This window comes from Ursus arctos, unplaced genomic scaffold, assembly GCF_023065955.2.
Source record: "Ursus arctos isolate Adak ecotype North America unplaced genomic scaffold, UrsArc2.0 scaffold_9, whole genome shotgun sequence".
NCBI classification, from domain to species: domain Eukaryota; kingdom Metazoa; phylum Chordata; class Mammalia; order Carnivora; family Ursidae; genus Ursus; species Ursus arctos.
In genome coordinates this window covers 39,141,725-39,155,767 of record NW_026623111.1, presented here as the reverse complement: position 1 = coordinate 39,155,767, position 14,043 = coordinate 39,141,725, and the positions used below count along the sequence as shown (strand labels likewise).

Below are 14,043 nucleotides of genomic sequence, written 5' to 3'. Positions count from 1 at the left end.
CCTCTTACACCCACTCTGTTGAGTTTTTGACATGAATGGATGTTGAATTTTGTCAAACGCTTTCTCAGCATCTATTGAGATGACCATATGATTTTTAACTTTCATTTTGTTGAAGTGGTGTGTCACATTGATTTCCGCATATTGAACCATTCTTGCATCCCTGAGATAAATTCCACTTGACCCCAGTGATCCTTTTAATGTATTGTTGAATGCAGTTTGCTAATATTTTGTTGAAGAATTTTACATCTATGTTCATCAGGGATATTGGCCTATAGTTTTCTTTTTTATTGTGTCTTTGGTTTTGGTATCAGGGTAATGCTGGCCTCATAGAATGTATTTGGAAACTTTCCTTCCTCTTCTATATTTTTGGATAGTTTGAGGAGAACAGATATTAACTCTTCTTTATTTTTTTACTTAAATTCAATTAGCCAATTTATAGTACATCATTAGTTTCAGATGTAGTGTTCAATAATTTATCAGTTTCATGTAACACCCAGTGCTCATCACATCACATACCTTCCTTAATGCCCATCACGCAATTACCCCAACCCCCTCCCCATCTCCCCTCCAGCAACCCTCAGTTTGTTTCCTATAGTTAAGAGTCTTTCATAGTTCTTCTCCCTCTTTGATGACTTCTGTTTTGTTTTCCTTCCCTTCCCCTGTGGTCCTTTGCCATTTCTTATGTTCCACGTATGAGTGAAACCACATGATAATTGTCTTTCTCTGATTGACTTATTTCGCTCAGCATAATACCCTCCAGTTCCATCCATGTCAATGTAAATGGTAAGTATTCACCCTTTCTGATGACTGAGTAATATTCCATTGTGTGTGTGTATACACACATACACACACACATATATACACATATACATTTATATATATATATATATATAATCTTCTTTATCCATTTATCTGTCAGTAAGAACTCGGGTCTTTCCACAGTTTGGCTATTGTGGACATTGCTGCTATGAAAACTGGGGTGCAGGTGCCCCTTCAGATCACTACATTTGTTTCTTTGGAGGTAAATATCCAATAATGCAATTGCTGGGTCGTAGGGTAGCTCTATTTTTAACTTCTTGAGGAACCTCCATACCATTTTCCAGAGTGTCTGTACCAGCTTGTATTCCCACCAACAGGGTAAGAGGGTTCCTCTTTCTCTGCATCCTTGCCAACACTTGCTGTTTCCTGTCTTGCTAATTTTAGCCATTTTGACTGGTGTGAGGTGGTATCTCATTGTGGTTTTGATTTGTATTTCCCTGATGCCAAGCGATGTGAAGCATTTTTTCAGATGACATAATACTTTATTTGGAAAACCCAAAAGACTCCACCCCAAAATTGCTAAACTCATACAGGAATTTAGCAACATTGCAGGATATAAAATCAATGCACAAAAATCAGTTGCACTTCTATACACTAACAATGAGACAGAAGAAAGAGAAATTAAAGAATTGAACCCGTTTACAATTGCACCAAAAACATAAGATACCTAGGAATAAACCTAACCAAAGAGGTAAAGGATCTGTACTCCAAAAACGAATTTTAATTTCTTTCTCTTATCTTTTTTATCTCTCCCTCAGAAGATAAAACAACATTTAGGGCCCTTTGCAGTTCTAAGATGGCATGTGTCTCTATCAACATTTAAATTATTATTCACTGTAGGGATGGTGCCGTTGGGCTAAATTCTCCCCATTACCTACCTGTTTGGTTCTTGCGAAGAAAAATGCATTCTGTGGGACCTCTTTCTGTGCTGAGGTGTGCTCCCTGACACCTGGGGCCTGACTGGAGATAACGCCACAGTGTGTCATGTACAGCCGTGGGAGAAAATGACAGATGATTCTATCATAGCTCCAGGAAGGATGGTGATGGGCAAGCTTCTCCTGATGAGTCCACAATAGTTATATGAACACAAAATTCTTCTAACAATTAGACTTAATCATTAAACATTTTTTCTTTGCTTTGTCCCAAGAGGAATTTAAGGCTGTTGTTTTTTTTAAGTAGCTCTTCTAGCTTATCAATAAATCAGTTTCCTATTTTTAATCACTAAAAAGATATGACATTTTTATTATCTCTAGCAGTAAAACTTTCTTATATTACCCCACATTCTATATTTTATCAGAAATTTAAGAAAAACAATTTGGAGAAATGCTTTTACTTAGCAATATATTTTATAAATTGATAGAATTTCCCACTGCATAAATACCATATTTTTTTCAAAATTGAGGTTCTTTATGTGTAGTTCCCCACTTTCATTCATCTCTTCTTCTTCTTCTGCCTTTGTTGCCCTTAGATTTGCTCAATTAATCCTGTTTTAAATAGTTCATAAAAAGTACTTGGGAGTGCTCATGTGAAAATGATGATTGTTCTCATAATGGTGTCCTTCTTTGTAGGATCCAAATCTGAAAAAATGTAAATGACATGTAAAAGCCATTCAGGAAGGTACATTCTTATATAAAATTTCAGCCATAATCTGTTATGGTTTTACTTATCTATTATAAAACCAGGAGAGAAATGATCAATTTACAAAGCAGCAAATGCAGAAATAAAAAAGGATTCATGCATATGGGAAAGGCAGACTACCATTTTAACCTTCAAAGTCCTCTTTCCATGGTTATGAATCATTCCAAAAGCACAACTGTTTGAGAATTATTGGCTGATAACACTGGCAGAAAATCAGTCTGGATTTTCTCTCTAGTCTTCAGTTTGAATAATATCCATTTTATGGATGAAGGGATCATGAAACCTGAAATGTTATTTATGTCACATTAATGCATATGTAATCTACTTTGGCACATTTCAACTTCTAAGTCTTCTACAGGTGCTACAGATGAACAACTCGCCTTGCTGATGATTAATTAATTAATTATACAGCTCTGGTTGGTATATGAAATACAAAAGCACTAGAAAGGAAGCTAAGACCTGAGTAAATGAAGCCACTGGCTTCCTTTTCTTCATCAGCAATCGCAATATTCACCTAACCTCCATAATGCAAGAAATAGGAGGTCTCTTTTTTTCGTCATCGCAAAACAATAAAAAGGAATATTAAAATAGCACCTTTGATCTGCTATTCTATGACTACAACTGAATCCTAGGAAAGTTATCAAGGATATGCCCCAAGATATAATAAGGAGTCCCCAGAAGACTTCTTATAATAATGAAAGAATAAAAGTACAAAAACAACTAACTTGGTTAGCTCTATTTGGTACAGCCATATAATGGTATATTATGCAATCGTTTAAAAACATTTTCAGAAGAATACACTATTATGGAAGGAGGCTCACCAGACACTATCTGGATGAAAAAAATGAGATTAATAAATAGAACGAATATACAGATGCACACGTACGTACATACATGTTTCATCTAATTATAAAGTTGACATAACTGTGTGATATATAGATACATATGCATATAAAAAGCAACGATGTATCCAAACTATTACCAGTGATAACTTTTGAGTTGCTTACCCCCCCACTAGAACATAAGCCCCATAGGACAAAGACCTGATCTTATTCACCATTTTGTCCTCACTATCTAGCTCAAGGCCTAGCATGGTGATGACACTGTGGTACTTCAAAGAGAACTTGTTGAATTAAGGAATGGGATTTTTTTTAAGTTTTATTTTATTTTATTTTATTTTATTTTATTTTATTATGTTAGTCGCCATACAGTACATCATTAGTTTTTGATGTAGTGTTCCATGATTCATTGTTTGTATATAATACCCAGTGCTCATTACAGTATGTGCCCTCCTTAATACCCATCACTGGGCTAACCCATCCCCTTACCCCCCTCCTCTCTGAAACCCTCAGTTTGTTTCCCAGAGTCCATAGTCTTTCATGGTTCATCTCCCCCTCTGATTTCCCCCCTTCATTTTTCCCTTCCTTCTCCTAATGCCCTCCTTGCTATTCCTCATGTTCCACATATAAGTGAAATCACAAGATAATTGTCTTTCTCTGATTGACTTAGTTCACCTAGCATAATCCCCTCCAGTTCCATCCATGTTGATGCAAATGCTGGGTATTTATCCTTTCTGGTGGCTGAGTAATATTCCATTGTATACATGGACCACATCTTCTTTATCCATTCATCTATTGAAGGGCATCTCGGCTCTTTCCACAGTTTGGCTATTGTGAACATTGCTGCTATGAACATTGGGGTGCATGTGCCCCTTCTTTTCACTACATCTGTATCTTTGGGGTAAATACCTGGTAGTGCAATTGCTGGGTCATAGGGTAGCTCTATTTTTAATGTCTTAAGGAACCTCCATACTGTTTTCCAAAGTGACTGTACCAACTTGCATTCCCACCAACAGTGTAAGAGAGTTCCCCTTTCTCCACATCCTCTCCAACATTTGTTATTTCCTGCCTTGTTAATTTTTGCCATTCTAATTGGTGTAAGGTGGTATCTTAATGTGGTTTTGATTTGAATTTCCCTGATGGCTAATGATGAACATTTTTTCATGTGTCTGTGAGCCATTCATATGTCTTCTTTGGAGAAGCATCTTTTCATGTCTTTTTCCCATTTTTTGACTTGATTATTTGTTTTTTGGGTGTTGAGTTTGAGAAGTTCTTTATAGATCTTGAATACCAGTCCTTTATCTGTAATGTCATTTGCAAATATCTTCTCCCAAAAGGAATGGGATTTTTGATGAACTTAGTATTCTTTGACTATTTTTATTTGATAAATGTTCATATATATATATATGTGGAATTTTTAACTTAAGACAAGCTTTCTACTTATGCTTTTGCTATTTTCATAATTAAACTGAGTGGGAAAACAGATTTAGCTTCCTTCACAGGTGGTTTGGATCAATCTGCAGTTGTGATTAGCTAAAAATATTTTATTTGGACTTCTTCACACTCTTGATGTATAAGGAAATAGGGGAACCTTTATCTGCCCAGATTTTCTAGCTTCCATATGAGAAGTCACCTCCATCAACAAAAAGAAGAAAACTTTGGATTTTACTTCTGTGACTCCTACAAATATTACTGTTGCTATTGTATCTACTGCCTATTCAGCATTCACCGTGTACTTTTCTTTTTTTTATTTTCCAAACAGCTTTATTGAAATATGCCAGGAGTACACGGACAGCACAAACGTATGAACAGGAAAAAAAAAAAGCACATGTATCACCAGGCATTATTCTAGGAACTCCATGTATCGTTCAAACCTCAAGTTATGTCAGGAGACAGGCACTACTATTTTTCCCATTTTGCAGGTGAGAGACTTGAGGCTTAGAGAGATTAGATTAGCCAACTTGCCCACAGTACCCCAGCTGTTTGCTGGCAAGAGTGAGGATTGGAACCAGGTAACTTGCCTCGGAGCCCGTGCTCTTCACCAGCATATTACACACACACAAGGGGTGAGGTCAAACAGGGTAATGCAAGCAATCGAGACTTGTTACAGCTCTTCTTACATTCATTCCCTACACTTTGGTACAGTTTTGTCTCGTTGTAAGGAGAGACAAGGATGAAAAAGAAAACATACATTCCACCATCCCTCCCCCACGCCCTCCACGCCCCAGGGAGCAAATAAAATGAAGTCTGAGAAGCTTCTACAACGATTAGCTGGTAAAAGTAGTAGAAATGTAAAATAATAATAACATATAGGATATGTTCTGGGCTTGGTTTTATGCAGACATTTCTCCTCATTATCTAGTCATGGGAAGGAAAAAGAGCACATCCTCCAAAGCACATAATTCGCTGCAAATAGATTTCTCAGATAACCTCCATTTAGAACTAAACAAAATCCAATATATTTCACATGCTAGAATCTCTGTAATGGAAATGAATTATCCCCTCTACATAGCCTCAATCCTAATTGCACATTAGGGTAACTGGGAACGATTTTTTAAAACTCAAAGCCCAGAGGTGGGTGTCTCCAGGTAAGCCCAGTGTGTAGCCAGAGCTCAGACTCTCAGCAACCCAACCATGCTGACAGCCTTCCTTCCCTCTTCTTAGCTTTGTCATTCACTAGCTATGTAACTCTAGTGAAGCTGCTTCGTGTTCCGCAGCCTCAACTTCTTACCTATAAAATGAGGATACCGAGAGTACCGACCCAATGATGATTAACTGAGAAAACACCGAAAGCACCTAGCACAGGGTCTGGGACACAGCACACTCAAATATTAGCTATCATTACGGTGGTGATGGTGATAGTGATGGTGATGGTGATGGTGATGAAGAGGATGCCAATGTGATCTTTTTCACCTGACCGTGGGATGCTAACATGATACTCTATCCCAGAAAGCAGGGACCATAACTTAAACCCAAGCAGTATCTTATCATTTCTACCATGAGCATCTTTACCTGAACAAACCTCTAGAACCACATATAATTTGGAACTCATCGCGGGATAATATATTTAGGTCTGTAGAGGGGATGTGGTGCCTCATGAAGGAATGCACTCACCTAGGATTGAAATGAATTTCCTTTGGAACTTCCCTCTGGTCTGTGACCACTTTCTGGTTGTCTCTATAATTAATGGGGTCATCAGGGATCCTAAATTTGGCCACCTGAATTTCAGAGTCACTCAGTTCAGCATGGGAGATTCTTGCATAACCCAGTCTGTGGCAGAAATAGAAATGGTTTGTAAAGGTTTTATCAACATACAGAAAACTGATGAGATCTAATAGATATCACCTGCATTATTAGGCCAATTTTCCATTTATAACTCTTCATCACTAGAATTAGCTTGATTTATTACTCCAAATATTTATCAAAATATTGCTTTTATTACATAAATGAATAAGGAACATGCACACAGATTTAATCAACTAAACACACACTAATGAATATTCTGTCTCTACAAATCACCTATCACACGATTATGTTTTGCATCAAGAACAGGAGTTCTCCAGAATGACAGGAGGATTTGCCTAAACTCTTTCTTACCTTTAAAAATTCAAATACCACATGGATATTTTCATGCACATTTACAAGTCTAAAATAAAAGATTCTGTAAGTCTGAAAAGAACTGCACATCCTGTTTTTGCTTAGAGCTTTCAGTTCTCCAGGAAATCAAAGCATTTTATAGATGTTATCCAAATAGTTACAGTGAGGCCCAGACGGAAAAACGGGGGAACCATGGGCAACCAAGAATTCATTTTATCTTATTTATATTTTCCCTCTCCAAAAAAAAACCTATCCGCTTCAGTCATTCACTCACTTATTCAGTGAACAAATATGTCTCAAGTCCCTAACACACGCAAGCATCGTTCTACATAGGGGGATAAACAGTGAGCAAAACAAAACCCTTGTCCTCATAGTGCTTTCGTTCTAGTTGGGGAGAACAAATTAAATATGTATGTATGTATCAAATCTATCAGGTGGTGAAAAGTACCTAAGCACCCGGAGGAATAAGAGTGGAGAGGACAGCGAATGCCAAGTGGCAGAGATTGCTAGTTACAGTAGCTGGTCAGCATACCGCTCCGACAGGGTGACAATGGAGCCAAAGACTGAATGAAATACAGAAACAACCCAGACAGATATCGGTGGAAGGGTGCTCTAGGGAAAGGGAACAGCAAGTGCAAACGTGACAAAGGAGAATGCGGTTGACTTTTTTGAGGGCCAGTGACTGGAGTGGAGGGCATAAGGGCGAACCCAGTAGGAGAAGGGTCTGCACGCATGTCGGGGATGGTGGATGATACAAAACTTTCCTTGCAGACCCCTCTAAGGACTTCAGTCTTCTGAGAGTGAGGTGGAAATCCAAGCAGTTCTGTGCAGAAATGCGACGGCGACTGTGTAGACAGCAGACTCCAGGGAAAGGGTAGAAGAAAGGAGACCAGTTAGGAGGCCATGGCAATGATTTAGGTGAAAGGCGGTGGGGGCCTGAGCCAGACAAGTAGTAGGAGAAACATTCAAAACAAAACCTGTAACTACACACAAAACAGAGACAGAAACCCAGAGCTGGGGTACGTGGAGGCAGCAGGTCCGCCCGCCGTGAAGGGAAAGAGGAGAGCTGTGACTGCATCCGAATGGGGTGGGAGCTATCTGACAGGCTGAGCTATATGTCTGAGCTCAGGTCCCAAATCTGTGCAGTTCCCTGTAATTCTAGGTCACTGTCTCTAGTAAATCAGTTTCTGTTAGTTATCAAATCTCTAAGATCAAAGTTCTAACTCATTTCATAGACACTGCCTTCAAGGTCCTTCTAAAAGTCCTTGAAGATAAGGAACCAGACAATCCAAACTGTCTACTAAAACAAGGAATCTCTTGTTGTCCAGTAGGTTTTACTAAGTGCTTATGAAGTGCATGGCATTGGATTAGATGGTTGAGATAAAGTTTATAGAATTGGTTTTATGGATAGAAACTGAAAAACAATAATCCTTAACTCCATTAATTTGGGTTTTTTTTAATTTTAAATTCTAGTTAGTTAACATACAGTATATTAGTTTCAGGTGTACAATATAGTGATTCAGCACTTCCGCGTATCACCAGTACTCATCACAGCAAGTGCGCTCCTTAATCCCCATCACCTATTTCACCCATCCCCCCACCCGTCTCCCCTCTGGTGACCGTCAGTTTGTTCTCTACAGCTAAGAGTCTGTTTCTTGGTTTGCCTCCCTCTCTGTTTTCCCCTTTGCTCATTTGTTTTATTTCTTAAATTCCACACGAGTGAAATCATACAGTGTTTGTCTTTCTCTGAATGACTTATTTTGCTTAGCATGATACTCTCTATCCATCTGTGGCATTGCAAATGGCAAGATTTCATTCCTTTTATGGCCAAATAATATTCCAGTGTGTATATATACCACTTCTTCTTTATCCATTCATCTATTGGTGGACACTTGGGCTGATTCCATAATTTGGCTATTGCAAATAATGCTATTAGCAATGTCCACAATAACCAAACTGGGGAAGGAGCCAAGATGCCCTTCAACAGACAAATGGATAAAATAGATGTGGTCCATATATACAATAGAATATTACTCAGCCGTCAGAAAGGATGATTACCTAACATTTGCATCAACATGGATGGAACTGGAGAGGATTATGCTAGGTGAACTAAGTCAAGCAGAGAAAGACAACTATCATATGGTTTCACTTGTGGAACATAAGGAATAGCAGGGAGGATATTAGGAGAAGGAAGGGAAAAATGAAGGGGGGGGAACAGAGGGGGAGATGAACCATGAGAGACTATGGACTCTGAGAAACAAACTGAGGGTTTTAGAGGGGAGGGGGTGGGGGATGGGCTAGCCCGGTGATGGGTAGTAAGGAGGGCATGTATTGCATGGCGCACTGGGTGTTATACGCAAACAGTGAATCATGGAACACATCAAAAACTAATGTTGTACTGTATGGTGCCTAACATATCATAATAAAAAAATACTGCTGCTATAAACATAGGGGTGCATGTATCCCTCTGAATTAGTGTTTTTGTATTTTTGGGATAGATACCCAGTAGTACGATTCCTAGATCATATGGTAATTCTATTTTTAATTTTTGAGGAACCTCTACACTGTTTTCCACAGTGGCTGCACCAGTTTGCATTCACACCAAGGGTGCAAGAGGGCTCCTTTTCATCTGTATCCTCACCAACACTTGTTATTCTTCTGTTTTTGATTTTAGCCCTTGTGCAGGTGTGAGATGATCTCATTGTAGTTTTGATTTGTTTTTCCCTGTTGGTGACTGATATTGAGCATAATTTTGTGTGTCTGTTGGGCTATCTGGATGTCTTCTTTGGAGAAATGTCTGTTCATTTCTTCTGCCCATTTTTAATTGGATTATTCATTTTGGGGGTGTTGAGTTTTATAAATTTTGGATACTGACTCTATCACATATGTCATTTGCAAGTATCTTCTATATCTTCGCCATTCTGTAGGTTGCCTTTTGGTTTTGCTGACTGCTTCCTTTGCTGTGTGGGAGCTTTTAATTGTGATGTAGTCCCAATAGTGTATTTTTGTTTTTATTTCCCTTGCCTCGGGATACATATCTAGAAAGAAGTTGCTATGGCCAATCTCAAAGCAGTTATTGCCTATGTTCTCCTCTGATTTCATGGTTTCCTGTCTCACATTTAGATCTTTCATCCATTTTGAATTTATTTTCATGTTTTGTGAAAGAAGGTCGTCTAATTTCATTCTTTTGCATGTTGCTGTCCAGTTTTCCCAACACTATTTGTTGAAGAGACTGTCTTTTTCCCATGGGATATTCTTTCCTGCTTTGTTGAAGATTAATTGACCATATAGTTGTGGGTTCATTTCTGAGTTTTCTATTCTGTTCCACTGATCTATGTGCCTGGCTTTGTGCCAGTACCATACTGTTTTGATTACTATAGTTTTGTGATATAGCTGGAAGTCTGGAAATGTGATGCCTCCACCTTTGCTTTGCTTTTTCAAGATTGCTTTAACTATTTGGGGTGTTTTGTGGTTCCATATAAATTTTAGGATTTTTTTTGTTCTAGTTCTGCTAACTTTCCATGTTATAAACTAAATGTTTGTATCATCCCCACAATTCATATGTCAAGCTATAACCCCCAGGGTAGCCATATTTGGAGATGGGGCCTCTAAGGAAGTGATTAAGTTAAATGAGGTCATAGGGGTGGGACCCTGATTCAGTAAGATTAGTGTCCTTATAAGAAGAGGCACCATACTGTAGCCACTCCAGAAAACAGTATGGAGGTTCCTCAAAAAGTTGAAAATAGAGCTACCCTACAACCCAGCAACTGCACTACTGGATATGTACCCCAAAGTTTCAAATGTAGTGATCCAAAGGGGCACCTGCACCCCAATGTTTATAGCAGCAATGTCCATGGTAGCCAAACTGTGAAAACAGCCCAGATGTCCATCAACAGATAAATGGATAAAGAAGATGTGGTATATATATACCATGGAATACTACTCAGCCATCAAAAAAAAAAAGAAATCTTGGAGGTGTCTGGGTGGCTCGGTCAGTTAAGTACCTGCCTTCAGCTCAGGTCATGATCCCAGGGTCCTGGGAGCGAGCCCCGCATGCAGCTCCCTGCTCTGAGGAGAGGCTGCTTCTGCCTCTCCCCCTGCTCGTGCTCTCTCCTTCTTTTTTTTTTTTTTTAAGATTTTATTTATTTATTTGACAGAGATAGAGACAGCCAGCGAGAGAGGGAACACAAGCAGGGGGAGTGGGAGAGGAAGAAGCGGGCTCATAGCGGAGGAGCCTGATGTGGGGCTCGATCCCAGAACGCCGGGATCACGCCCTGAGCCAAAGGCAGACGCTTAACCGCTGTGCCACCCAGGCGCCCCTCTCTCCTTCTGTCTTAAATAAATAAATAAAATCTTTAAAAAAATGAAATATTGCCATTTGCAATGACGTGGATGGAACTAGAGGGTAATATGCTAAGCAAAATAAGTCAGTCAGAGAAAGACAATTATCATATAATCTCACTGATATGTGGAATTTAAGAAACAAAACAGAGGATCATAGGGGAAGAAAGGAAAAAATAAAACAAGAAATCAGAGAGGGACATAAACCATAAGAGACTGAGGGTTTCATAGAAAACAAACTGAGGGTTGCTGGAGGGAAGGAGGTGGGGGGATGGGGTAACTGGGTGACTGGTGTTAAGGAGGCATGTGATGTAATGAGCACCGGGTATTATGTAAGACTGATGAATCACTGACCTCTTCCTCTGAAACTAATAATACATTATATGTTAACTAATTGAATTTAAATAAAAAATTAAAAAAAAGAAGAGACACCATACAGTATATGTGCTTGCATACACTCTCTGTCTCTGTCTCCAGAACACTGAGAAAATAAATTTCTGTTGTTTAAGCCCCCCAGCCATATTTAGCATATATATATGTAAATATTTATATATTAAAAATCTGCCACCCCACTCTTCCAAGGAAAGGTGACAGAGGTTTTGGGCCACAAGTATACAGGGCCAAATGATTAGCTATTATGGGCACTGGTACTATAAATATCACTGTTCCTTGGCAACTAACAATATTTACAACTTCATTTTATACCTACTTCAGTATATATCATAAACTGTTTTCTAGAAATTCTAATGCCCACATTAAAACAACCACTTCAATATGAATGTAAACAGAAGCAGTGTTTTCAATCTGGTATCACGTATTTTACAAAACTAACACTTCAGCATCTCCCTCCCACCTTAACCCTTTGGAAACACCAAAATAATAGTCAAGCTATCTGTCCTGCAGCCACGTGGTCATGTTCTGGGCCTTTTGGAGTTTCTGAATTATTAGTGTAACCAGAACTATCTTGGCATCTCAAGGGTCTCCTTGTCTCATCCCAGTAAGCGTGTGAACCCATGAACCCATGGAATTGTTCAGGAACCAATAAGGGTCACCATTTATTAAGTCATATCCAAAGCTCTTAATAAGAGTCTACAGAACCTTACACGATCTGCTGCCTTCCTTCCCTGCCCGTATACTCCCCCTTACCTCTTCTACCACCCCCACCCCCCGACACACACTCCAGCCCCACCAGCCTCACTTTTCCTCAGACATGTCTGCACTCCTGCCTTTGGGCTTTTGCACTAGCTAGTCCCTGGAAGGGTCTTCTCCCAGCCACATGGCCCACTCCTTCAAATCTTAGCTCCAATGTCACCTTCTCGGTAAGACCTACCTAACCCCCTATTTACAATGGCACCTCACCTCCATATTCTGGATGCTCTTTACCTTGCTCCGTTGTTTCCCACCATACTCATTGCCACCTAAACTACACCACCATGGAATTATGGTCTGTCTGTCTTCCGCTGTGGTAAGGATCCATCTCTGTTTTTTTTACTGTTTATACCCCTGGTGCCTGGCATACATTATGCTCCACCAATACTTGTTGAATGACAAATAAGGTAAAGAAGAGTTGAAACATAACAGTTGGCTTTCACTAGACTATGACTCATAACTGAACAAGCCATATCTCCAATGGGAGAGAAGTTGATCCTGTGATTCTGTATCATCTCTAGAAGCCAACCGTTTTCTTTCATAAATGTAGACCACAGATCTTAGAACATAAGGCTACTTAGGGGTGATCAGTTCAACATCAACCCCTAACTTCAGGTAGCCAATGCCAAGACACCTCTTGGTGATGAACTAGTCTGTGTGGAGAAGGGTAAGGCCACAGACGGCCATTCACAGAAACCCACACCAGTTCCCAGCACTGTCCCAAGGAGGGTAGTCAGAGGCCCCAGGTCAAATATCCCCCAACAGACTGTGTACTTGCAGGAGGAGAGCTGTGAGTTTCAGGGACTATCTCCAGCATGTTCCCTCCACTGAAGAATCCTATAAGTGGAGGGACCTGTGACTCAATCCACTGTCTACATGATCTGTGCCCATGTACCTCTCTCATATCACCTCGCTCCCATCTCACTCTACTCCAGCCACACTGGCCTCCTCGCTGTTACCAACAAATACCAAGCGTGCGCCACTCAGACTTTTGTACTTGCTCTTCCCCTTGCAGGCAGTGCTCTAACCTCCCTCATTTCTTTCAGGCTGCTGCCCATCCTCCGATCGTAGCACAGCCACCCCCCACCCCACACTCCCCATCCCCATCCTTCCTACCTGGCCTCATCCATCTTTCCATCATATCTATCACCACCTGTCATTCTCTGTCTTATGTGCTTATTTTCTATCTTCTTCCACTGGAATACATGATAGTCAAGGATTTCATTTTGTTCCTGTTAGATCCCCACTGCTTAGAACAATGCCTGGCACATAATAGTTATTTAATAAATACTTGTTGAATGAATTAATCAAAAAATAAATGATTGGTCCTTTTTTTGGTATTAAACTACTTTAGCTTTGGGACACCTGAGTGGCTCAGTGGGTTAAGCGTCTGCCTTGAGCTCAGGTCGTGATCCCAGGGTCCTGGGATTGAGTCCTGCATTGGGCTCCTCGCTCAGCAGGAAGCCTGCTTCTCCCTCTGCCTGCCACTCCCCCTGCTTGTGCATTCTCTCTCTCTCTATCTTTCTCCCTCTCTCTGACAAATGAATAAAATCTTTAAAAAAATAAAATAAAAATAAAAACAAACTAGTTTAGCTTTACTTAAGGAAATAGGGCCTCAAAACAGATTTACACGCTTATTTGAATTTTAAGATCCTACAGG

The 14,043-nt window shown here is 39.7% G+C and overlaps 1 protein-coding gene across 1 annotated transcript in view; it reads right to left on the bottom strand.

The window, feature by feature from the left end:
• Positions 1–1,435: 1,435 nt before the first annotated feature.
• CWH43 (cell wall biogenesis 43 C-terminal homolog) overlaps positions 1,436–14,043 on the bottom strand; it is a 57,850-nt gene continuing 45,242 nt past the window's right edge. Inside the window, exons 15-16 of the mRNA XM_026508869.4 lie at positions 6,411–6,566; positions 1,436–2,396 (exon numbers count right to left, since the gene is read on the bottom strand). Of these exons, the coding sequence (XP_026364654.4) occupies positions 2,318–2,396; positions 6,411–6,566 (235 nt within the window). The 3' untranslated portion in view covers positions 1,436–2,317. The remainder of the gene's footprint in view (positions 2,397–6,410; positions 6,567–14,043) is intronic.